Source organism: Sphaerodactylus townsendi, linkage group LG02 (genome assembly GCF_021028975.2).
Source record: "Sphaerodactylus townsendi isolate TG3544 linkage group LG02, MPM_Stown_v2.3, whole genome shotgun sequence".
NCBI classification, from domain to species: domain Eukaryota; kingdom Metazoa; phylum Chordata; class Lepidosauria; order Squamata; family Sphaerodactylidae; genus Sphaerodactylus; species Sphaerodactylus townsendi.
Genome location: NC_059426.1, coordinates 41,177,088 through 41,203,611, shown reverse-complemented (window position 1 = coordinate 41,203,611; position 26,524 = coordinate 41,177,088). Strand labels below are relative to the sequence as shown.

At 40.8% G+C, this 26,524-nt stretch overlaps 1 protein-coding gene across 6 annotated transcripts in view; it reads right to left on the bottom strand.

Moving 5' to 3' along the window:
• The window catches only part of STAM2 (signal transducing adaptor molecule 2), a 32,360-nt gene extending 6,367 nt beyond the window's left edge, over nucleotides 1-25,993 (bottom strand). Inside the window, exons 1-12 of one of the 6 annotated variants that reach the window (XM_048484908.1) lie at nucleotides 25,801-25,993; nucleotides 19,826-19,910; nucleotides 18,842-18,917; nucleotides 18,497-18,592; nucleotides 17,746-17,892; nucleotides 12,738-12,810; nucleotides 10,484-10,673; nucleotides 8,454-8,548; nucleotides 6,957-7,042; nucleotides 6,745-6,832; nucleotides 3,528-3,582; nucleotides 1,855-2,008 (exon numbers count right to left, since the gene is read on the bottom strand). In XM_048484908.1, the coding sequence (XP_048340865.1) occupies nucleotides 1,855-2,008; nucleotides 3,528-3,582; nucleotides 6,745-6,832; nucleotides 6,957-7,042; nucleotides 8,454-8,548; nucleotides 10,484-10,673; nucleotides 12,738-12,810; nucleotides 17,746-17,892; nucleotides 18,497-18,592; nucleotides 18,842-18,917; nucleotides 19,826-19,910; nucleotides 25,801-25,840 (1,185 nt within the window). In that variant the 5' untranslated portion in view covers nucleotides 25,841-25,993. The remainder of the gene's footprint in view (nucleotides 1-1,854; nucleotides 2,009-3,527; nucleotides 3,583-6,744; nucleotides 6,833-6,956; nucleotides 7,043-8,453; nucleotides 8,549-10,483; nucleotides 10,674-12,737; nucleotides 12,811-17,745; nucleotides 17,893-18,496; nucleotides 18,593-18,841; nucleotides 18,918-19,825; nucleotides 19,911-25,800) is intronic. The other 5 variants (XM_048484910.1, XM_048484912.1, XM_048484909.1 and 2 more) reach the window with 5 other exon arrangements.
• Nucleotides 25,994-26,524: the final 531 nt, after the last annotated feature.

Here is a 26,524-nt window from a genome sequence, read left to right as displayed (position 1 = left end):
TATTGCCAGCAAATTCTGTTTTGCCCCCACCCTGCTTGCTTAAATAAATGAACATCAATAGCTAGTTGCATTCAGAAGGATCTCAAAGCCCAGACTTCAAAGTTATTTATAAGGGTGTGCACCATTTTTTTATAGTTTGGTATTTTTCATATTCTGATTTAACAGGCCCAATATTTTCCAAAGATCCAAAAGATATGAGGCTTTTTTTCTGGCTTTTTCAAATATCCAAAACATTCCAGGTCTATTAAACCCTATGGAAAATCTCTGCAGGGCTCTGGGAGGGGGTGATTTTTTAAAACGTAGAGTCTCCAAATTTGCAGTGCAGCCGCAGGTCACTTTCCTTCCATGAACCTCCACGTTTGTGCAGACTGGGTCAGGGTGTCAAATTTTATGGGCCCTGAAAGAGGATGTTCCATCTGTCCTCAACTTGAAACAATGGAGAAAAAATTGGAAGTGTATAAAATTGGCACCAAATTTTCATAATAGCTGCAGGTGTCTCTCCTTACAAAAGCCCCTGAGTTTGGTTAAGTTTGGGTATTGGTATCCAATTTTATACGGTAATCTCTTCTTTACTTCATAAGTTTTCCTACATCTGGGAGCCCGTAACATTGGACCGCTTGATCCAGTCTTCAAGAAATGTGGTACCTGGAGCTCTGCTGAAAATTTGGTGCATCTGCCATGAAAACAAGCCCTGGAAAGATTCGCTGTAGAGTAACAGTTCCTATGTTACTTCATATTTTCTGGGGTTCTGGAGAGCCAATTTTTTAAAGGTAGAGGCACTGAATTTGTAGTGCAGTTGCTGATGCCTCTCCTTACAAGAACTGCCAGGTTTGGTGAAGACTGGATCAGGAGTCAAATTTTATGGGTGCCCAATTTTTCATCAATTGTTTTCAATGGAGGATAGATGGTAGAACCCTCGCTGGGGACCCATAAAATTGGACATATTGACCAAATATTCACCAATCTTGGGGGTTCCTGTAAAGAAAGTCACCAGCAGCCACGCTGCAAACATACTGGCTCTACCTTAAAAGAAAAAGAAACACTCTTCCCAGAGTCCCGCAAAGATAATTGACCTAAACAACCTGGAAAAAAAATCAGCCTTGCTTCCAGCTTTGCCTCTTGGGGTCCATTGAAATGACACCCCCTTTTTTTGTCCGAAAAAGCTGCAACAGCTATTTTCCAGTTCAGAATATCCAAATGACATCTCTAGCTACTTAATTTAGTACACAAAGAGCTTGCTGCTAACAGCAATGATGGAGATATCAAAAAACAGTTTGACTTAATTTGAGAGAACAGCATTTGTCGTCCTTAGTGTTTTTAAACACATATTTAGCCGGATTCTTGGATATAAATATCAACAATCTAGACTAAAAAATATGCACAGATACGGATCTTCTCTGGTAAATGCTGATGTGCCACCAATTGAGATGCTGCAATAACTGCCTTACTCATTGTTTCACCAAGTCTTATGACTGGCAGTTTAATGTATGAAGAGGCTGCTGTCAGTCATTCTATTTACCTGTGTTTTGATATGTGCAGTTACAGCAGAAGCATATTTATTGGAAGACATTTCTTGGTAAAGAGGGTTACAGGCAAAATGTTCTCTAGCCTCTATTGCTGACATGCTAGAGGTTAAGAGCTGCATTCGTGGGAGAAAGTGATAATATGCTGTTTCGTTCCAAGCATGTGTTGACATTTCACGCGGCAAGATTGAGGGACCCGTATGGAAAGCTCAGTCCAGCTCTGAAATCTGTTCTCAGTGATACTGAAATAGTCATTTTTAGGAGGAGAACATTTGCTGGATAGATGCTAATTTTTGTAAAAAAGGAAAAGGGGGGGAAAAGGACCACTGACCTGAACTGGAACACCAGCTGTTGTTGGTGGGTAATGTGTGGACGAATGCATCTTTGAGTACGTGGAATACAAAGGAGCTTCATTCATTAGTTTGTTGTACATTTCCAGGGCTTCCATCACTTTAACATTTAGTTCTGACAGCTCTGAATGCTTCCTAATCCAAAAAGGAACATGTCAAGTGATTCTGGTCATCATATATTTATCCATAAACTAAAATCCAACACACTTCTTTGTCCAGTTCTTAACTGTCCTAAGATTTCAAACACAGCCTCAAGAGAAGATAGGGCTATGCAGGAAGACATGCTCGACACGTCGGCAGGATCTCTGCAACTTGACTTGTTTACAATTTAGCAAGATGACCTCTGGGGGGAGGGGAGAGAGGCATGGATCTAATTCTTACTGACTGAACTATTACTTAAGGATGAGACTGTCAAAGCCGAACAGCACTTTTATGCTCATGGCCAATATTCAACCAAATTCCAAACAGACACACTTGAAATTCTGAAAGGGTGGAAATCCTATGGGCACTTCTGCCGGTGGAGAGATTTTTGCAATTTGCTACTCTGTTGACCACTACATTGGGCCTAGTACCGGGGGGGGAAGGGGGGTTCCTGAACCCGCAGAACAAAGTTTCAGAGGCCCAGGAGACAACAACAGGAATGTTCCATTTCATGAGCAGAGTTCCACTTGCAAATCATAAGGTCAAGTCAACAATGACGAGGTTCACAATATTCTATAAAAGGTTCCATCAGACTTATAAACAACTGTGTGTTTTAATCTCCTTGCAGCCTGAGTTGTCCCCATCTTTATTTTTGCTTGTACATGTCTACCAATTATGAAAGACTGAACAAGTTGAAAGAGCATAACAACCACAACCACCTTTACTGGCATTAATCATCAAAATTACAGAGTATCGCACTTTGAGTCACTTGTCCTCATAGCTATTAGCAGAAACTTAGCTACCTCCACCATTGTTTGCGAGTGCTGATCGCTTAGAAGGTAACGTACTATTTCCCTATCAGAAAACAGTGTGCCCCTCTTTAAGTAGTGGCTTGATTAATGTTCCTTGCTGGGGTACATATCACTCAGAAGGCAGCAGCACATACTCAAGGGTTTCTAGTTGTCTCAGTGAGCAAAGGCAGTGTCTTTCACTATGCAGTGTGAATGAGTACATACCCCAGAAGGTAGCTGTCGAGAAGATATTGAAGAGAGCGGACATGAAGGCTTGTCAGAGCTGAAGAGATGTGAGGTAGTAAAATTAAGAAGGGAGGGTTCCATAAGTTGGGATTATGTGTGCTTAGACCCTGTGTGCTTAGGAGTACAGGGTTTGACTTTAAGAGTTTGCCTTGAAAGAGCATAGAAGTTTTGTGCTCCTAAATGTCATGAGATGAAGCACAAACAGAATATTTGGTTTTTTGTTTATATCTTAGATTTCTAACCTGTTCTCCCTGACACAGCAGGGTCAGAGCAACTTTCAACTCCTTTCAATAAAAACCATATACAACCCATTATAGCACCTTAAAAACACAACTGAGGGTTGAACAATTTAAAACTGAAAACATTCCTTCCATACCCCCATACCACATGACCAAACCAGAAGAACAGAAGGGTAGGGGAAGGGAGGGTTAATTACATTACAGGTTAATTTTCCAAAACACACACACAACTTTTACCTATCAATTTCTTCCAGTTTTTCATCTATCATAGGACCCATCTGTTGACAGACATCTGAAAATAGAAAAATGTTAATATTTTCAAATGGGTCAAATATATATAGATCAAACATGGGACTGGATCCTGTGACGAGTCCACAAATAATTTATCCACTGGAATAGCTGGATCCAATCCCACACTTATTTAAAATACTTTGAGGTTACTTTTCTCATCGCCAATGGTTCCATTTATAATGAAAGAAGGGGACTGTCAGCAACGTAAACAGATGTGATACACAATATGCATTTTACAAAGCTTAATGTACACATTATAGTGAGCCTTGGCAAATTTTCTTTGCCAAGCCCTAACATCCACAAGCCAGCCCTAACATTTCTGAGCTACACTCATTTTTCAGTGAAGGATTTTGTATATTAATGATTGCATTTTCTAATCACTGTTATCGCAAAACCTAATCATACACTCTTCGCAGTTTCTCTTAAAACCAAGACAAAATTGCTGTAGTATATAAATCAATACAGGGGTAACCCTGGTGTTCATGACATACAACAAAACTCTAATCCTATCCTAATTTCTTCCCTAACACTCACAATTCGATTAGTATTTGCAGAAACTCAATTTAAGGCAAGGGCTATCACCTCTAGTACAGTTATAATCAGAAATTATCTACTTTGGAATTTTTGGTGATAACATGGGTCTAAATATAAATTAATGAGGGTGAGGGATTGGTTGGAGGTAGGGATGAAGAACTGGTTTTTATACCCCACTTTTTGCTACCTTAAGGAGTCTCAAACAATCACCTTCTTTCCCCACATACAGAACAGCCAAGTAGTGAGGTAGGTGGGACTGAGAGAGTTCTGAGAGAACTGTGATGGCTCAAGGTTATCCAGCAGGTCTCAGGTGGAAAAGTGAGGAATTAAACCTTGTTCTCCAGACTAGTGTTCAGCGCTCTTAACGACACCATGCTGGCAACTGATAAGTTATCCCATAACCAAGTTTCACATAGGATGGAGAGGTATAACCTGTCCCTATTTAATATTTTCATTTAAGGGATATTGTACAAATAATAATGAATAAGGATTGGGGAAAGCAAAACAAACCTTGAGTTGTTTTGCCATTTAATGTCCGGCACAAAAGGACATAGTTTATATAATATATTGATTAATCTGCAGAATAAAATGGAAGAATTTGAGAGGAAATGGGAAGAAGTTTTAGGAGAATGTGTTACATGAAAATAATGCGAATGGACCTGTGACAATGTTGTCTTGGATTGTAAGAAAAATATGTCTGTGAAAGAACATTTTTATAAACTCCACAGGTAGTATTTAATCCCTCAGAAACGGAAACATATTTGCAAATTTCACACTGCATTGCTGACATTGTCAACCCCATTTCAGATGTAAAGCACTTGTTTGCAACTGTTCGACAGAAGTATACTTTTGGAAACAAATTAAAATATTAGATATTGTATTAGCTATGAATTGCTTTGTTGTCAGGATTTATAAAAACCTAAGGTGTGTATGGATATGAACTGGTTACAGTATGAATGTGTATGGCATCTACTTGGAAATACTGGAAAACAAAGATTGTGTTACCAATAATGGATGGGTTTATAATGACCCGGACTTTGCCTTTTTCAACTTAAAAGATAAGGAGTGAAAGTCAAATTGAATGCATCCATCCAAAACTGTATTTTAACAGAGCACAGAAATACAACTTTAATTATTATGTCAGACCACATGCATATCTTTCGAGTTATTAGTTAAAAAAACCCACCATTTAATTGAATAATGGAGTCAGCATAAAAAAATAACTTCAATTCAACTTTCACCATTTGATAATGGTGGATATGTTCACAAGCAGCAGTAAGAACTTTATGAATGTTTATTATGTCATACACACAATGTTCTGATTAAAATGATAAACAAGCTTTGTATTTTCTACGACAATTTATGAGATATGCTGCAAAAAACCCACAGTTGAAAATATATGGGGTCAAAATTAAATTTCTATGTATCAGCAACCTGGCGCCTGGGACTTGCCAAGCCCTGATGTATTGAGTAAAATGTTTTCTCTTTAGAAGCATATGTCCAAGCTATTATAACAGGTAGCATTTGTAGCTGTTCTTAACTAACAAGAAGACATTAATTGAATACAATTTTCATGCTGTCTCCACCTTAGTAATCTCTTGTGTTCTTTGCTACCATGAAGCCATTACACTATGGAGGAATTACCTTACTGCCTGGGCTGTCAATCAAAGACACACATGTCATAAGTTGCACAGACAGTGAGGCAATGTGGGTCACGGGATCAAGGAGCTCTATGCTTCTGGCCTTCTGCCCATTCCCTAGCTCAGAAGACTCAGAAGGCAAAACCACACTGAAGTATAGAAAGACTTGTATATGAACACTCTCTACAATGGCATTGTACCATGAATTCAATTTGGGGCACACTTGCCAAAAAGACTGAGCAATAAGACTGAGCATCTTGGTTCTAATAAGATTCCAAATCCACAAAATGCCAGTTAATTGATTTTCCACTTCTGTGTAGGTAAACCACACGTATCTGTTGAAGCAGCGGTTACTTGGAGTAGACCACCTTGTAGAATTCAATGCAGAAACAACTGACAGACACACAGTCAACGGTGCAGAAGTTCTATTTATTGCTTTAACTACCAAAGTGCTTCGCCAGACAACAGGTGTTTCTAGGCACACTCCTCCGTGTTCTCTGTGCCAACTATATACAATACAGGTCCCAATAAGGTGCATAGGTCTTATCAGTTATACACACATTACTATTGTTGCACTCGACACTGATTATGCACACGGCACCTGTCTAGGGGTGGACACATCTGTCATGTAGATTTTGCTCATCTACACATGTCTTTTTGACAGGTTCTGACAATATCACCATATGAGATCATCATATACTTTTTTGGCACACACACAAATAAGAAATTGGCTGCAGTTTTCTCAGTATAGGTACATTGTCTCTGCATGTGGCAAAGTACAGATGTTATCTTGCGTGAGAGCCAGTGTACAAGTTGTACTTACTTTAAGTGATTAAAATACTTTTTTCAGTAAAAAGGCAAAGTATCCAAAAAATTACTCATCTTACACTCCTTCACACTGCAACTTTCTTCACTATAATGAGAATAATTCATTTTTTCCCCAGCTTGGAATGTGACTTGTTAGCACATTAAGCAGAAGCCAATACTACCTTCTAAATCCAGAAGATCAGAAGAATCAGGCTTAGGATCTGTTGGATCTATACTCTGAAGTATCTGTAACGCCTTATCCATTTTACCCTGAAAGATGGAGAAAAGAATGAACTAAAATGGCATCAGTGCGCAAATTCACAGAAGTCAGTTTTTCATCTTGCAACAAATACATAAAGTATTTCCAGGAAAGTGGTATTCAAAATCATCTCACCTCATCTATACAAACTGGTTCAGGCTCAGCTTTTGCAATTTCCTCTGTAGTATTTTCAGGAGAAGAGGGTTTATCCACTGCTGCTGCTAAGGGAATATGAGAGCATTAATATTTTTTTCACTATCTTTTCCAGATGACCTGAAAAATATTTTTTCTAGTAACTTGCAAAAACAGTTCATAACATGCAGCCTATTAATGCTCCCTAGAAACAGAAACCTGGGATGTAATCAAGGGGCCAATATAAAGGTGACTGCTATGACAGCTGGCCCAAGTCCGCCTGCAGCTCTTTTGGCTCTATCCCCACTCAGCTCCAGGAGTCTGCCAAATGCACACTGGCACCTTTTACTACTGTATCCCTGTGATAGATCTTGGCTGAAAAGCAGGCTGCAAAGCAAACTATAACATAGCTGCACATGTAAGATGAATCGTAAAACTTCAGTCCTGAACTGAAAGAATCATCTGACGTACAAACACAGTGAGTGCCCCGAGATCTCAACTAAGATGGCAAGTGGGAATCATTTCATTTCTTCGTATCAAAGTGTCTGGCTAGCAACATTTGAATACTTTGGTGAGGTGATGCCGCAATTTATTTACAGAGTCTAAATCCCGCCTTTCTGCCTTCACAAGGGCAACCCAAGACAGCTACCAACGTAAAACATGGAACAGTTACGTTTAAAAACCATTAAAATAACCCTTCCCCAAAGCACACATCACTAAAACAAATTAAAAACACAGTGAAAATATGCACCAAGACAGAAGAACAACAATTAAAACACTGATAATTCAGAGAAGGCCAAACAAACAAACAAAAATCTTCGCCTGCTGGTAGAAGATGGCAACAGAGAGGGACAGATGACCTTCCTTCGGGAAAGAGTTCCAGAGCTTTGGCAACATGACCAGGAAAGACCTCTTCCATGTTGCCAACTGCTTCATCTCACAACATGGAGGCACCCAAAACAGGACCTTCAAAGATCAGTCAGGTGGATTCATAAGAAAGTCCTCTTCTGGGGAGGGCGGTATACAAATTAAATTTAAACGTAACATAACATGCTGGTCCCAAACCTTGAATTGTGCCCAGAAACTAACTGACAGCCAGTGGAGATGGGCCAAGGCCACATTTATATGGCCCCTACGACTCATTTGATCATGTTGAAGTTTTTGATCAGGCTTAAGAACAGCATTCAAGAAACAGCTCTCCTCACAACCTGCATTTCATCCCATCTTTACCTGCACCTTTAGAGGAAGTGAACCCCTGCAGGTCTCAGGCTCATCCTGAAGTAATATACCTAACAGAATAGAAGTTACTGCTTACAAAATACAGAGTAACAGCGATTGAACAATTAGAGCACAATTAGGCCTTGTGGGTCAGAGGATTTAGATCCCGTTTCCAGCGTCCTTATTGACTTTGAACACATTGTCAATTTCATGGTACTGTCCTCAGTAACACTAATACTGTGCCATTTTAATATTTACAAACTGAGTTTAATTCATACTTACCTGACTCAAGCTCATCATTTAAGTTAGAGGTCACAAAATTAGACGGGAACAATCCTATTCCTCTTTGATTTTCTCCTTTCCACCAGTTGGCATCACTAAGTGGGGGAAAAAAGATGCACAACATTGAATTGCAATACTACACTGTCCCCAACCTTCAAACCCTTAAGACACAGACCTGAACTTTTTTTTAAATTTACGAGCAGCTATTAAGTAGAACATGCTTGTATCCACCATAGAAACAGAGACCACCATAACCATTTTCTATGCAAAAAAACTACAGGTTGTAGGAAAAACCTGACAAATTGCCCAGGATCTTCTTACAGTACAAAAAAAGAAAGGACAAGTGCCCCATAAAAGTACAGAATCTGTTTTTGACACATCACCCTGTTCCTTCTTCTTTCCAAGTAGCAGAGAAACAGGGCAATCTACACAGAGTCTAAGACCACTGATTTCAATTATCTTAGACTGGATTAACTCTGCCTAGGATTCTAAGATCTTAAATAGTACCAATTTCCTCCAAGCTATCAAAGGTTAACTGAACTATGAAACGGATTCAACTGAGCTATTTCCTATGCGTTCTTTCACAACTCACAAACACTGTGTGTTCACATGGAATTGAAGGAAGGAGGAACAATCTGGAAATCTAATACAGATTCTATAACTTCTCATGGGCTTGAGCAGGCGAATTTCCACTTCTCACTATTAATCCCCCCCAACAGATTCTAAACATTCTGTGCTTTTGAAACATATTCAGTCCTCATTAGACTTTTAATGTTCCCTGTTCTTTCGGTTAATTTACCGAGTTGTATTTTCCTGCATATTGAAGTAGTCCCTAGACTACAAAGAGATCCCAGCCTTGTCTGTGGTGGCCTGGTTTCATTTGCTGATTTAACGATTGGCATGAGAGCAAGGCACTTTACAATTACATACAGTGATGCAGACGTTACTTAAAGCAATTATAATGAATTCTCTTTGTGCGTGGCCATCCACTGCCTACTTTTTTCAGTTTAAACCTTTGAATCTGCTTCTACCTGACAAAGAAACAACCATATGTTAAAAAAAGCCGTAGGTAACTGTCTCTATTGCTTTAATAGTAACCAGTGAGGCAGAACTCATGTCAAAATAAATAAAAAACAGTGACTTAGATCCTGATTTCATTGCCTTCCATCAGAGGCAAAAGGGAAGGCTATTTTTGCTGAAGGATGGGAGCAGGATGAAAGCATGCGATAGAATGGCTTGGACCCTGTTTAATGCTTGCCAGGTGTTAACTATGGAAGCGCTTCTCCTGCTGTATCCCCCATCTTCCCCAAGGGCCACTTTGTCTTTCAAACTGTTCCCAGGGGACCAGTGGGGAAGATGAGGGGTACAACAGGAGAAGTGCTTTCAAAGTTAAGACCTGGCAAGCGTTAAACAGGATCCAAGCCATTCTATTGTGTGCTTTCATCCTGCTCCCATCCTTGGGGAGAATTTGCAATTTTAAGATACAAACAGCAACAACAACGACAACAACAAAAACACACTCTGAACCCAAACTGTCCAAACAGGCCAAGATTTTCTATTAGTGCATGACACTGGTTTAGCCAACAGGTTTGGACCCATTTATATAAAGTATGTTTCAAAATCTTTGAAAATGTTGCTCAATTTCACGTTAGGGACTTTGTACCAGGCTGCCCGCCACATAGTTCACTGAGACAATTTCTGGCAATATCAATGAACAAGAGTTCCCAGGTTCAGAAGCTGGGCAGACAAATTGTACAGTCAGTTTGCATGCTATTTGCGAACATTTTATTCAAAAGAGAACTACTCCAACGCAGATCCACAGGGAGGCTTTTAAGAATGTGATCCAAGCATAATTTACAGAAGTCAAAAGGGTCTTTGGAAATCATCAGCAGTACAGGAGCCGACAGCACAATAAACATTTGGCATTAAGACAGATGTTCAAGCACTGAGTGCAGACAGCAGAAAAAAAACCCTGAATTCAATAGCTACAACCCTTCCCCCATAAAAACTCAGACAGAAACAGAATATACCTGTCATCCAAAACCATAATAATGTCGCCAGTCTTAAAGGTGAGTTCGTTGTCCTCGACGGCTTCGAAGTCATACAAAGCTCGCACCTTCCTTGAGATTTTCTGATTGTTCTGCTGAACTTCTACAGGTGGGTATAAAGATTTTGTTTCCATTGGTTGCTGCTTTTGTTCTTGCAAAGATAATTCAATTGCTATGATTTGAAAAAAAACACACACAAACCTCGTTTGTACTGATCCAAATGGAAGATGAAATGGGCTGACTGCAACTTTTATATTGGAAGGTCATGTTTCTGAGCTTGGAATGTTCTGATAAACTTAGGCCCCCTTCCGCACATGCAGAATAATGCACTTTCAATCCACTTTCACAATTGTTTGCAAGTGGATTTTGCTATTCTGCACAGTAAAAAATCCAACTGCAAAGTACATTGAAAGTAGATTGAAAGTGGATTATTCTGTGTGTGCAGAAGTGGCCCTAGTCTAGCTTCTGGGGTCACATATGCTCAAGACCCTTAGTAGCTCTTGCATGAGAAGATCAGAGTACTGCTAAGCCAACATCAGCATGAGAAAAGTAATAGAACAGGATCTCTGCTTCGCTTTTAAGGCAATGAACAGGAGTGAGGTAAGAGTTCCAAGTTCTCGCTGTTGCAAATGCCAAACAGATGAGAGGTCAAAATACAGTCCTCCTCACAAATCTAAGGTAGAGGCTTTTCTTCATGCTTGACATACCTCTTATTTTCTCGGGGGTTGATTAACAGGCATTGGTATTGGTTTGGACATGGCTGTTCTGCATGTCTGCCTTCCCTGTGCATTTTCACAGTTGTGGACTGAGTTTATTTTCTTCCATACATGCCTTCAATAATGAGGATTTTCAAAGGAGGGTGCTATCATCATTTGTGGCATCACAGAACCACCCTCATTTTTTAAAAAAAGCACTATCAGTATATCACTTGTAGCAACAGGCCTAGGAGGTTCTGTGAAATTCCATCTTTCTTTAAAAAAAGAGTAAGTCTCTATCCCCTCTCCTTGTGGAGATATGAATAAAAGAGAACGCGATAGACTTACTTTTTAAATGAAAACTAGGAATTCAGAGAACATCTTACACTATTATTACAACACTCCAGCGATATAGTGATAATTTACTATCTTTTTTTAAAAAAAGAAATCACTTATCTTCAGGTTGGGGGGAGAGGGAGTGGTTTGACCACAACGATCCGATGATCAAACAGAAGACTGGAGGTGTTAGAGTGGGTAGGACAAAGATTAACAAAAATCAGGTACAAGGAAAATGCCAACCCAAAATAGACTCTCCAGAAAAAGACTGGTGTAAAAGTGGTCTCAAAAGAACAAGAAAAAAAGGAGGGGGGAACAAAGGAATTAAGATATACAATGTCATTACACTTGGCGTATAACAGGGATAGGCGATTTTTTTTGCCTAACAGCCCCCCCCCCCACCAAACCCCACCTCACTAAAGGTTTGTGCAGCACAACTAAGTAGGTGGAGAGTTGTACTTAGTCAGACCCCGGGATGAACTCCAGCAGTGCTGAGGATCACCTCAGTTGCCAGGACAGGGGACTTGCCCTGCAAGCTGGAAAAAATGGTCTGACTCACAAACTTGGGGGGGGGGGGGGGGGGGCACCTGACATATAACAAGATTTTGCAAATGACTGCTTCAGCTTAATATTTGCAGATTATAATTTATAGAGGAGAATATTCTGCATGTTTGCATGTAACCATTATGCCTGGTGTCCATTACGTTCAAGCAAACACAATGTGCAAAGTGCTGTTAAATCACTACGTTAACTGCTTCCCTCTGCTTCAAAGAGCCATCATTCAGCATGGAGAGCTTTCACAATTCGCTGACAACGGCAATGAACATCTAAGGCCTCCGATATGAAACTGCTGACAGGTGACTCATGTTAGATCTTGACTCACTTAGAAATGCAAAACGCTAAAACTTTTAGAAACGGCAATAAGAGATGACAAAGATGCTGAGCGCTCAACAGAGAAGGAAAAGTACGTTTTAAAATTGTGCATGGCCCTAACCTTAGAGCATCCGGTTTCCCTACAGCCTCCACAACCTTAAAAACAAACATATTGCTCCCATCCTTGGGTTCCCAACCCTTTTTGCTTGCCACTTCATGGATTCAGACTCCAAGAGGAAAACATTATACACTTAAAGCACCAAATTGCAATTCCAAGATGAGCAATATGATATTTGAAGTGTTTCTAAGCCTCTTTGTTTCTAATGCTTTACCTTTAGCAATATCTTCATCCTCTTTGTTCTTGTCTGATGAGACACCATTCTTGGCAGCAGTTGAGATACCCTGCTAATGTAATGGCAATATCATTCTTTTAAAAAAATCAGTATTGCTTCTACTTAAAAAAACAGCAGCAACATTAATTTATCTATCTCAGGTAAGTTTCTCCCCCCCCCCCCAAAAAAAACCCCCAACAACTTTCAAAACAGAGAGATGAATCCTGAGGACCCTGAGAAATGACATGAATGGCGAATGCAGAGGGACAGGCAGGAGTGTGCACAGAGAAATCAGCAAACTGCCCATTTAGTTCAGATCCAAACCCATAAGAACATAAGAACAAGCCAGCTGGATAAGACCAGAGTCCATCTAGTCCAGCTCTCTGCTACTCGTAGTGGCCCACCAGTGGCTCACATGCAGGATGTGAAAGCAATGGCCTTCTGTGGCTGTTGCTCCCAACAACTCTGGTCTCTGGTCTGATCCAGCAGGCTAGTTCTTATGTTCTTATAGCCCCAGGGAGACTGGTGGTCAAAAATCAGCCTCAACGAAAATGGGTGTGGCATGCACCTGGTCTGTTAAGGCATTTGCAATCCCAGATCAAAGAGGATCAAGATTGGTAGCCATAGATTGACTTCTCTTCCATGAGCCCTTCGGGGGAGGGCAGTCTATAAACCCAATTAATAACAACAACAACAACAACAACAACAACAACAACAACAACAACAACAACAACAACAACAACAACAACAACAAAACCTATCCAAGACCCTTTTAAAGCTATCCAGGTTAGTGGCCATCACCACCTCCTGTGGCAGCATATTCCAAACACCAATCACATGTTGCGTGAAGAAGTGTTTCCTTTTATTAGTCCTAATTCTTCCCCCCAGCATTTTCAATGGATGCCCCCTGGTTCTAGTATTGTGAGAATTTCTCTCTGTCAACATTTTCTACCCCATGCATAATTTTATAGACTTCAATCATATCTCCCCCTTCCCCCCCGACGTCTTCTCTCCAAACTAAAGAGTCCCAAACGCTGCAGCCTCTCCTCATAGGGAAGGTGCTCCAGTCCCTCAATCATCCTCGTTGCCCTTCTCTGCACTTTTTCTATCTCTTCAATATCCTTTTTGAGATGTGGCAACCAGAACTGAACACAGTACTCCAAGTGCGGTCGCACCATGGCTTTATATAAGGGCATGACAATCTTTGCAGTTTTATTATCAACTCCTTTCCTAATTATCCCCAGCATAGAGTTTGCCTTTTTCACAGCTGCCATGCATTGAGTTGACATTCCCATGGAACTCTCAACTAAGACACCCAAATCCCTTTCCTGGTCGGTGACTGATAGCACTGACCCCTGTAGCATGTATGTGAAATTTGGATTTTTTGCCCCTATGTGCATCACTTTGCATTTTGCTACATTGAACTGCATTTGCCATTTCTGAGCCCACTCACCTAATTTATCAAGGTCCGTTTGGAGCTCTTTGCAATCCTTTGCGGTTCTCACCACCCTACATAATTTGGTATCATCTGCAAACTTGGCCACCACACTACCCACCCCTACTTCCAGGTCATTTATGAATAGGTTAAAGAGCACTGGTCCCAATACGGATCCTTGGGGAACACCACTTCCTACATCTCTCCATTGTGAGAATTTCCCATTTACACCAACTCTTTGCTTCCTGTTTCTCAACCAGTTTTTAATCCATAGGAGGACTTCTCCTTTTATTCCTTGATTGCTGAGTTTTCTCAATAGTCTCTGGTGAGGAACTTTGTCAAAAGCCTTTTGGAAATCCAAGTAGACAATGTCCACTGGTTCCCCCTTATCCACATGCCTGTTTACACCCTTAAAGAACTCTAGTAAGTTTATGACAGGATTTGCCTCTGCAAAAGCCATGCTGACTCTTTCTCAGCAGGTCTTGCTTTTCTACATGTTTTATAATTTTATCTTTAATGATAGATTCTACTAATTTAGCAGGAACAGATGTCCAACTGACTGGCCTGTAATTTCCCGGATCCCCCCTAGACCCTTTCTTAAAGATTGGTGTGACATTGGCCATCTTCCAGTCTTTGCCACCATTTGTGTTCCCTCTCATATTCTTCATCAGTCAAACTGGACTTCCATTTTCTAAAAGACATTTTCTTTTTTCTGATAATTTCCTCAACCTCTCTTGTTAACCATAGCGGCTTTCTTTTGGACTGGGTGCTGCCTTTCCTAACCTGTGGAACACATTCCAGCTGAGCTTTTATTACTGTGTTTTTAAATAAACTCCAAGCATCTTGGACAGTTTTGACTCTCTTGATTTTCCCTTTAGCTTCCTGCACACTATCCCCCTCATCTTTGAGAAATTTCCCTTTCTGAAGGCAAATGTAACTACATTAGTAGTTGTCACTTGTTTGCATGCAGAGATACTGAATCTGACAGCATTGTGGTCGCTGTTCCCTATTGGCTCAACAACACTGACTTCCCGCACCAGGTCCTGGGTCCCACATAGAATTAGATCTAGGATCACCTCTCCCCTGGTTGGTTCCACAATCATCTGCTCTACGCCACAGTCATTTAGCATGACTAGAAAATCTTAAAACCCCATTAGAATACAAAAGCTTAATATTGCAAGCAATCCTTTATTAACTGACAAAATAATTGGTTTCACACTATATGCAAAGCCAGTTTTAATGTCTGTTTTACATGAAAATGGTTGTCTACATTTGTTATATACACAACTAAAAGCCAGCACGGTATAGTGGCATTTGTGGCTCCAATTCTATCCTTTAAAAAATATGTGTTTGTGTGTGTGTACGTGCATGTGAAAATATATGGACCTAGAAAGAGCTCTAACTGTTTCCAAAAGGCTGGGGAGGAGGGGCAGGATCTGTATATCTTTCTGTTTGCAAATAAAATAAACAACTCTCAGGGCCCCACCCTCCTTCTAAGAAATGAAATTATCCAACCAATTGTTATGCAACATGACTTCACTCTGGTGTGTCAATTACCCCTATCATTGCTTGTGGCTTAGGCAAATAAAGTTATTGTGAAGCTGCAAACAAGTCAGGAAGGAATTTGCAGCAACCAACTAATCCTGGCATCAGCTTGCTAGAATAATTTAAATCAATTGTCGTAAGCTCACTTAGTGAACTCACTTGTGGTAATGATTGAGCATCCCTATGGCGAAAGTATTTTAAGGGGGAGGGGGGCAGACACTAAACATTCATCCTAAAGGAGAAAAATGCAGTAAGACAACCTAACGATTAGTGTAATTACAACAGCTGTAATCATCATTCATAATGGAAGATTTGTTTGGACCCAGCAATGCACAAGCGGAAGCAAAAATGGATTTAGAGCTCTTATGCTTGGGCAAGATCTTCTGCAACATCCAGTTCTCTTCTGTGCCAGAAACTGGTTGTACAACATGTTGCACAAGGGAAAATGAATATAGGGACACAATACAGTTGTCTTAGAGCAAGTGGCAATCACGGTCATTTTACTGCCTTGTTAGTTGTGCAAGAGCTCTAATGCAAGCAGAAATTTTGAACCAAATCCAACCCGAACAGTAGGGAAAAGCCACATTTGCCAAACCTTGCACAGATTCATTGTACAGTCTAATTATTTTTTCCCTGTCATTACAGCTTAGTTCTAACCCACTAAGTACTAAGTAAGGAATATGGCAAACAACCATTACATGGCTTTAAAAAACACCATACAATAATTTGTCATGTACACAGGGACAGGGGTCATGCACATGGCCTAGAAGCACTTCTTGCACAAACAATTATAAAGTGCTCAGGGACCAAGCTGAACTTTGGAGACAATTACTTAGGTTAAATTCACACAGACAAGCAGAAGCAGGGTAGCCATTTCAAAAGCAACTGCGGAACAGCCATTCTGTGTGTTAAGGGGAGGAATTTAGAGAAAGGCAGCACCAATTTGTGGAACAAACCAGAGATTATCCTTGACAGGGGATAGAAACCAGCTTCAGTTTTTCAATCTTCTACACAAAGCTAGTAAGCAATATTATCTTGAGAAATAATTAAATTAATTTTGAGCTTGGAGAATTTTGAGCTAGAGAATTTCATAATAGACTGCGGAGGTTTCTTTTTGTGTCTCATTTGCACGATAAGGCAAGCACTCTGTCACAAGGAAGTAGATTTTCACCATACTACAGCCACCTTCTTCCTGCCACAACAACCCCAATTGCCTGAGTAAAGTCTTCTGAGGGGGCTACTTGGCAAATGGGTAAAATCAGCAACTGCCTGTGCATATGCATCCATCTTGTGGAATGGCATGCCTGCTTCCATGCTCCTATCACTCCATAGAGTGCACAAAACAAAAATGTTTAGGAGGGTATTTTTATAAAGGGATCACAACAATTCAGGAGGGTGCTTAATAAAGGATATTGTAGTCCATTGCAATGTTTACTGTAGATATCATCTTGCTTTTTACCACCGTCTATTACGTTTGTAATCGCCTTTCTGCCTTGCTTACAGTATATCAAGCCTCATACAGTTCTGTAATTCCAATCTTGGCCTGGCTTGGATAGTCCCAGGCTAGCCTCATTTTGTCAGATCACTACAGCTAAACGGGGTCAGCCCTGGTTAGTCTTTGGATGGGTAACCTCCAAGAAATGCCAGGGTCATGATGCAGCAGCAGACAAAGGCAAACCACCTTGAAAACCCTGCAGGGTCACCAGGATTCAGCTGCAACTTGATAGCAAAAAGAAAGAAAGAAAGAAAGAAAGAAAGAAAGAAAGAAAGAAAGAAAGAAAGAAAGAAAGAAAGAAAGAAAGAAAGAAAGAAAGAAAGAAAGAAAGAAAGAAAGAAAGAAAGAAAGAAAGAAAGAAAAGTCCTGTTGCACTGTTAATTGATGGTTAATGCAAAATTTAACACTAAACATTTAAATGAAACAATCCTTAAGGCAAGTATGCTCCAGCATGTAGTTTTGACTCCAAAAATGTTGCTGATACAGAAGAACAGGTTCACGCAAGTGAAACAAAATCAAACCAAGTCTCTTACCTGTGATACATTTGTCGGAAAGGTAATTCCTTCTTCCTTAAGGGATTTAACAGTTGCTGATATCAGACTAAACTGTGGATCTTTCTGAAATTCATCTGACCATTCTACTAATAAAGCTTTTAATTTTTCACATACTTTAGGATGAGCCTATGAAATAAGAATGAAAAGGAAAACACTGTTGTGTATGAAGGAATAAGTATATATGTAGATACGTTATGCTTTCCAAAAAAAAAGAAACATATTTTTAAAAAGAGAGTTGTTTGTATGCAGTTCAACCTAAAATCTAGAGACCAATATGGATATTGATAATATATTTACCACAGGCTCACAAAAGAATTGCTTTCACTGTTACTCAAGTACAAGATTAGTTTCCAGAGATATGACTTCTCTTGCAACTTTACTACTGCATAGGAGAATGCTCTGTCTTTGAATTCTGCTGTCACGACGTTTAACATTACATATCTGTTTCATATACTTTCATATCTCTTTCATATTCTAGCCTCCTTCAGAATTGTCATGAGTGGAGTAAAAGCATGCAAGTTATTTCACTGTTTTGTATAGCTTTACCTCATTCATACCTCTCCAAAAGTTCAGTCTACCTGTTCTCTGCATCTTATCTTCCAGCTTGCCAAATACTTTCCTGCCATCTATGATACCGCCATAAGTATTACATACTTGTAAAGACACTATTGCAATTTTCATCACTGTTTTCACTAGCTTTCACCCCATGCAATAAATGCTAGAATCTTACCTTGTTTATTATTACACGTGCTTCGCTGGCAAAATCGCGTGAACAGATTTCTAAGTGGAAAATCTTTCCACAGTTTGAAACACAGGCTCCTAGTAACTAAAAAGTGGGATTGGGGAGGAAAAATAAATAAATAAATGCAAACTGCTGTTTGCTATATCTAATAAGTTATATAACTATATATAATAAGTTATAAAAAAGGTATTAACTGGTGATAAAATAAAACACACTATGTTATTCCAAGCACAAAAATATGGTTCAAAGGTGAAATCTGTTCTTAAGTGTTCCTTTGTTATACAAATAGAACAATGTAAATGTTTCCCAAAATGTACCATTTGGTATACTTACGGTCAGTGCCTGTAGAGCAACATGGGGTATTTTGTGATTGACTCTCTTCAAAATGGCTTTAAGGCAGTCTTTTGCTCTAGAAGAACAACATCAGGTCAGACTATCTTACTTAGCTATAAAATAGACAATGTGATACGCAGAACTATTTGATAGAACCCCCCACTATGACACTGCTCCTTCCAATTTGGCTCACCAGCTCCTGGTTCAGATGCACATTACTTTCAACATTGGAAGAAATTACTGTCAAATATTCAAGCTCAAACAGATGTTTAAATCATGCGAGCAAGAGGGTAAGCAATTTCATCTAATTCCTCCTCCATATTGCCCATGTCATGTTTATAAGTATTCAGGAATCATAAGAAAGATGGAGGAAAGCTCTGCCCCTGGTAGGGAAAAACTAGCAGTATCGAACCCAGTTTTCCCCAGGCAGTTTACAGTGCCACCCTAAGCAGAGTTACGTCACTCTAAGGCCATTTTCTTCAGAAGACTTAGAAGGATGCAGTTCTCTTCGGATGGCACTACTAGTCTAAACAGAAAGCAAATACATGCAGTCAAGTAACTGGTTACTAAATAAAACTGTAATTTCCTAATAAAACCATTGACTAGATTGGGCCTAATTGAGCAGCTCGTTTCTCTATTATTAGAAAAGACTATGTATGTAAACATGCTGAGTTCTGTTTATGGTTCAACTGCATTCATTTACGCTCTGTCAAGAATTAACTACATTTCTCCGTAAGAAAAAAGAGGAATTAAAGTATCAGCATGGACAATTTTCTGTAGTGCAGCTTTCTCTTAAGTGGATCAGGGTTGCTGTTTTTTTTTACAAGATTATTTTACACAGCAACATCATTGCACATGCCTAAAGAGGCTGGTAGGAGCAAAGCTAATCTTCAGACCTGAGCTCAAAACACTCAGACTAATTAGAAGACAAAGGAGTTTAACAGGGATGTAAAACCACATTCAGCTCGAGGGAAAGAATCTTACCCATTTGGAGTGCTACCAACTTTGTCACATATATCCATAATAAGACCCCAGTCTTCGGAAGTGTTGTACTCATTTGTAGCCTTTTCTGCAAAAGAAAATTAAGGCTTTGAGAGTCAAAACCTTTAAGACACAAGTACTCCTTGTTCAGAACTACTCAAACTACTGTCTTTTTATCCTGAATATTTCTTCAGAACTACTGTCAACGCCACAACCTCTGCACTGGTTGGGTTCTTCCTGGGAAGCAAAGGCCTAAAACCGGAGAGACATGAATTATAGTTCAAACGTCAAAATAAAAACAGCACTATAGTGATGGTCTGGCTCCAGAAAAAGAGAAGATAGAGTAAGAAAAGTTAGTTATTCGCTGAAGTCATAATCAGGTTAAATTTTTGTGCCTTAGTCAGATTTCTACTAAGTCTACTTGGAGACCTATGCTCCTGGTTTGCTCCTTTAAAATTAACCTGTAAATAAATACATCTTCTTAGTTTATATACTGATTCAGTATCAGTGATCTCAATAATTTCCTCGTGCACCATAAATCTTACCTCACAGCAGCAAACCCATTTAAAACCGATTCACTTACTACCTGTAGAACATCTGGAAACTGAGGGGAAGGTTCATAGTTCAAAACCTAGATCTCAAAAATCTTGGGAGGAGATGTTAAGCAGTAACTCAGTTTCTGAAGCAGTAAACCTTTTATAGATGTTTTATCCAAATGCCAATAAGGTCATAATTTGTGCATTGATTTCTAGACCGCACAGGTATCCAACATGTTTCTTTTCCAACCGACTCACAGCTTGAACTGCGTTTCAAACAGCAACTGGAAGAATTAGTATGGAAATAACCTAGCAGTAGTTTCCACAAATCTGTGTTTTTGCAACAAGACATTTCAATCGTTGAGACAGCAAATTACTTAAAACGTTTACAAATATTTGGAAGCCTAAGATGTCTAAGGGAGGTTCCATAAGATAAATTCCAGGATTCATTTGCTAGGTTAAAATACAGTCACAATTCAGGACTATGAAATTTTTGAAGGTGAAGCTAGTTGACAAGTCAGATGACTTGAGAAAGGGTTTCTTTTAAAAAAGAGTCATAAAGACAGTAAATAGCAGATATACTGGCATCATAATATGGAGGAATTAATCTTTCCCTTCCAGTCATTTCGCTATACAAATCAATTCCTTGCATCTTGTTTGCACTCAGGGTGCCTGTATGTACCCTTTGTTAGGCAAGGAGAATGACTGAGATAACAAAAGCAGAGTAGGTAGGAAAGGGTTACCTTTCTGAATTGGAGCTCACATGTCAAATTTATATTTTATTATAAAACACTGACTATTTTTTTCACAAATTTGCAGCTGTCACAACTAACTTTATCTTTATAATATCTCATTGCATTTCTTCCTATTGCTTTTACAAGCAGACTCCTACATTGAGCAAGAAAAGTTTAACCACAGCAAAGCTTGGACAAGTGCTAACACTGGCCCAGAAAACTTTATTCAGAGCAGAAAACTATAAGCCAAGAGGATTCCCCTGAAGCGTGTAGAAGGACAAGTTATTCACACTCTTCTGCCATTCCGCTCAAGATTTGTACGAGGGGTTTTTTCATACAGTTGGTGAGAGACTTTGATCTGAGCAACTTCATATGAAAGGAACCCAGTGCTGCCAAGAGTGTGAAGTGATTTGGAAAATGTCTAGTTCAGACACTTTTGTACAATGAGAAAGCCTTACCTCGCTAATGACAGCAAACTCTTCAGTGAGAGACCCATTAATTTAGCTTTCTAAGCTACAGTTGATTTACAGCAAGCCCACTGCAGATGAACTTTGCTTTGTGGAACTAGTCAGCATTATAAAAATCAACTACCAACCAGCTCTCTGTTTATTCTAAATCCATCGCTTGTTTATGATCAGCGGTTACCACAAAAATAGAAAAAACAGGAATGAAGGTCATTTTCTCATGGAGTCTCTTCCTGTCCTGCTACACTGAGAATCCCTTGTTGACTGGTGCTTCAGTCTCTCTTTGCTTGGTTTAAGGTTGTGCAATAGATATTTTGCAGGTTACAGTTGCAATTCCCTAGGCAAGTTATATTCAATCCAAAAAATACGGTATGTACAATTAAGTACATTTGGGGTTTTTTAAAAAAAAGAACAAATAATCCCCAAATTTAAGAGTCTGCTTTAAAAAAAATAGGAAAATTCATATTTACTTATAATAACTGTGACATCAGAAAATCTAGTTCCAGAGGTAGTTGTGTTGGTCTGCAATAGAACAGCTAGATTGGAATCCAGTCACAATATTTTTTGGGTATAAACTTTGTCTCTTGTAAATTTACACCATAAAAACCCTGATGGTCTCTAAGGTATGACTGGTCTCAAACTTGGCAGAAAATCTGTGCCATTTAAATTCTTTTGATTCAATTAAAATTATTATAAGTTAAAATTTTAAAAAAACTTTTCCTGTAGTTTTTAAACTACTGCTGAAACTGCTGCCATCAACAGGACAGAAGCAGCTACAGACAGGTTCACAGTCTCTGTGAAAGCATGGCAGAGTCTTCAGATGAACTTGTACTTTTGAAGAACACATGTCCCAGTGCTAAATATCTTTTAATGTAAATGCAGTGTATAATTACCCACACAAATACCTGTACATCTGACCTAAGTTTTTCATATCTTCAGCTAGTACAAACGCACCTGCCTGTCTTGGTTTGCCACCTGTAATAAACCTATCCTTGGGCTAGCCTCACCAGTTGCCTCCAGGTTTGGTTCCCACCTTTATATTTCTGCGCAGTCTGGCCTCTGCATACCTTAGAGAAGGTATCCTCTCATTGTGAGGTCTCTGCGGGAAGCCTTGTTTAGGGTGGCTCCCTTAGGGTATGGGGCGTCATTCGGCAAGTACCTGAAACCTGACTTCGGCTCTAATACGCTAAAACTGTGGGACAATTGTTGGTCTGGGAATCATTTCCTCAGTGTTTTGCAACATTGTATAATAAGGCTGTTACATTTTAATGCACTATTATTTGTAGTTTGGGCAGCTCAATCAGAGGGAGGGGTGTAGAAGTGGCACGGGCCTGCACCAGCATGTTTGCCCACTCCACTGACATAAAGGACAAATATGCTGGAACACAACGAACATGCTGGCACCCACCCAGAAGAGGCTGCTATGTAAACTGAGATGCTGGGACATCTGGGAGCAGGCAAGGGACATTCCCAGGGGAGGAGCTGACATTACCAGTTGTCAGCTTCCAAAGAGCTTTCAGCCCAGAAATGCCCCCAATGCAGCCCTACTTACATTATGAAAACAAGTGCCATAAGAAGAAGAGTTTGGATTTGTACCCCACCTTTTTCTCCTGTCAGGAGACTCAAGGTGGTTTACAAACTCCTTTTCCCACAGCACACACCTTGTGAGGTAAGTAGGGCTGAGAGAGTTCTGAAGAACTGTGACTAGCCCAAGGTCACCCAGCAGGAATGTAGGAGTGCGGAAACACATCCGGTTCACCAGATAAGCCTCTGCCACTCAGGTGGAGGAGTGGGGAATCAAATCCGGTTCTCCAGATTAGAATCCACCTGCTCTTAACCACACCACGCTGGCTTACTTTTTCCTATGGAGTTTTCCAGGCAGCAGTGGGTTATCTTTTTCCTGTTGCTTGCTGCAATGCCCAGAACTCCATTAGAGGTAGTGTGGTTGTGTCACAGTGGTGCCACCCCTAGGCACTGCCAACTGCCCTGCCCCTCAGACTAGGCTGTTAGCTATTTTATTGGACTTAGTATACTGAAAATGTTGTATGTTTACATTTTAAATATATAAATTAAAATTGTAAAAATGCAAAGGTCAGTGCCAATAATTTCATGATCTTATGAACACAGAAGCTTGTAAAATGTGAATCTGTCCTCAGATGTCAAAATTCCACCAGGTAACACAAGTGTAAGAACTGACCTCACTTGATTTCACTATAAACAAGGACAGGGAGATAGAGAAACTATTTTGTCATGTCTAAACATTATATTGAAGACAAACTACCTGACTTTGTGATATTTTGACTCTAAAAAGCAAACAAAGAGGGGATAAGGTATGGTAAAGCCTGTGTCCCTGCATTGTTTTAGCTGTAGTAAAAAAACCATTAAAACAGGGGAATTATACCTTGATGTGGTCCTAGGGAACACTTCCAACCACATCACTGATATATGTAACATAAAATGTATTTTGGCCCTTATATATTGGTACTGCACGACGGGACAGGGGCCAGCACAAGAACCTTTCCCACACTCTTGTCTCCACTGCTATTACTACTGGAATGTGCACAACAGAATGTGAATAACTGCTAGGTTAGGATTTTGGACAAAGCTCTGTTTTGTCCTTGAGTTTGTTCTAGGGAAAGTCAATTTACAACCTCACTCCACTGTCCAGGAAATAAAATAGGGAACCACAGATTAAGTTACTCACAGTCAATGGACTGTTTAAAGAAATATGGGCCATAAACAATCCTGCTTTCTCTGTACCTGAAAAACAGTTCAACACAGATTAGAAAGGAAAAGCAACCCATTTCACACTCCACGGGGAGTCAACACTGAAATAGACTGCCATGAGTCAGCCCCTGGGCACTGAGGGCTCTGATGCAGAACCTGAAGACAAGGTGCATTCATAGCAGGCAGCAGAGCCAGTTCCAAACACTTCCTTGCAAGCTCAGGCAGGGTCAAAGGAGAAGTGTTCGCATTGCTGCAAGGTATGGCAGAAGGCTCTGCATCTGAGGAGGACTGAGTTCTTGAAGGATCCCAGCCTCATTAGACAGGACTTCCTATATAAACACTGCTTTGGGCTTGGCCTGAATGCAATAAATGTACTTCCTGGTAAGCTCCATGTGCCTGGTCTTCCTCTGACCTCCAGCTCTCAGCCTGCCTGCCTGCCTGCCTGATGTCCTACTTGTGCCTTGAATTTGGACTGCCTTGACCACACCGCTGCCTGCCCTGACTCTGGACTGTTTTGGACTACACTTTTGCCTACCACCTGCCCTGATTCCAGTCTGTCTTGACTACACTTCGCTTGCTGCCTACTGGTCTGTCTGGCCCTGCCCTAGCTAGTACCTGCTGGCAGCACATAGGCTTAATTCTCAAAACAAAAATTCCTTGAAACACAAATATGCAGCTTGATCCTATTCAACCCCTTCCTGAGCTCTTCCTGTATTGAACTGGAAGTGAGGAGACCCAACTTCTCTTCAGCCACAAAGCTTCACAGTGACAATGGGCCAGTCACCTTCTCAGTCTACGCTATCATAAAGTACTTCAGTTAGACTCAAACCTTCAAGGAAGAGCAGGATTAAGGACACAGGATCTCAGGATCTCTCTGCACTGTACTGGAGGCTTTAAAGCAAGGAAACACAGCCCAAAACCTCGGACAGACCTCACACAAGAAATCCATCAAATACATTTCTACCCCACCAAAACTGATTTAATCAATTTGATTTAATTGTCATAGGCGAGGCTATGAGTATGTGGCGACCCCAAGGTCACCCCATAAGTTTCCTGGCAGCATAAGAAACAGGACCTGGATTTCTTTATGACTGTGAACAGTGCATATAGTTCTTTTCTTATCCTAGCAACGACCCTTCGGTGTAGGCTAGACTGGAAGCGAATGGCTGGCCCAAGGTTACCCAGTCAGCTTTATGGGAGGGTCTTCCAGTCTCAGCTCCCCATCCTGACTGCCACACACCATATAGGGTCTCTGCCGCCCCTACTCGGGGTCTCTATCCCCCAAGAGGGTCTCCGCACTGCCAGGAGGGGGTGCTGCGCCGCCCGCCCCCTTTCACGAGAACTTGCCCGTGGAGCGACCCTTTCCCTTGGGTCAGAGGCTCCGCTCGCCTCCGCAACGCAATGCCCCTCCCACGGCCACGGAGAAAGGCCTCGCTCCTTCGCTCGAGTTTCAGGGGTAGGACCTCTTCCCGCCCAGCGCGCTGCCTCTTTCAGGGGCAAACTCACGCCCGACTCACCGACATCCTGGTCGAAGGGATTGGCGGAGAAGAGCGGCATGGCGCCGACGGGAATGGGGACGGCGGCTGCAGCAGCAACGACCCTCCGAGGCTTCTGTCACCGACTCGCTTCGCTTCGGCGGCTGTTGTTGTCCCGGCTGAGGTAGAGACCCAGTGCGCAGCAAACCCTCGACCCCGCCCCTCCTCTCCGTCTCTCTCGCTCTTCCGCTTCCGCTTCCCTTTCTCTTCCGCCTGCTGACGTCACCAGGCGAGGACCCAGCTTCGCCACCTCACCTGGTTTGACGGACGCTTAGGTCGAGTCGGCTATTAGAATGCCGTCAGCTAAAACCGGCCTCCCTACCATGTCCAGGCGTTGTCGTTTGCGGACATGAAAATGCCACGGCGAAATCTGGCAATTGGAGTAGCCGCCTTAATCTGGGTGGGAGGGAGGGGGAAGACAGATGTGGTATTCAGAGGGAGAATATAGGGTTTCGCGCTCTTTGCATCCGTGGGACACTTCAGGATTAAAACTGAACTGGGGTACCACTCTGACTTCTAAAGATACATGTACGGGGGTGCTAAGGAATGGGCGATCAGAGTACGTCCGTTCACTTGGTATGTCCAGTGTTTACCTAAAGTTTATATAACCTCAAGCTTCTATCTCTATGGAGCTTAGGAGATCACGGCATGCGCATGCGTCATTATCGATTATTTTTTTTCTCCATAATGTTCTAAGTATGGTAGA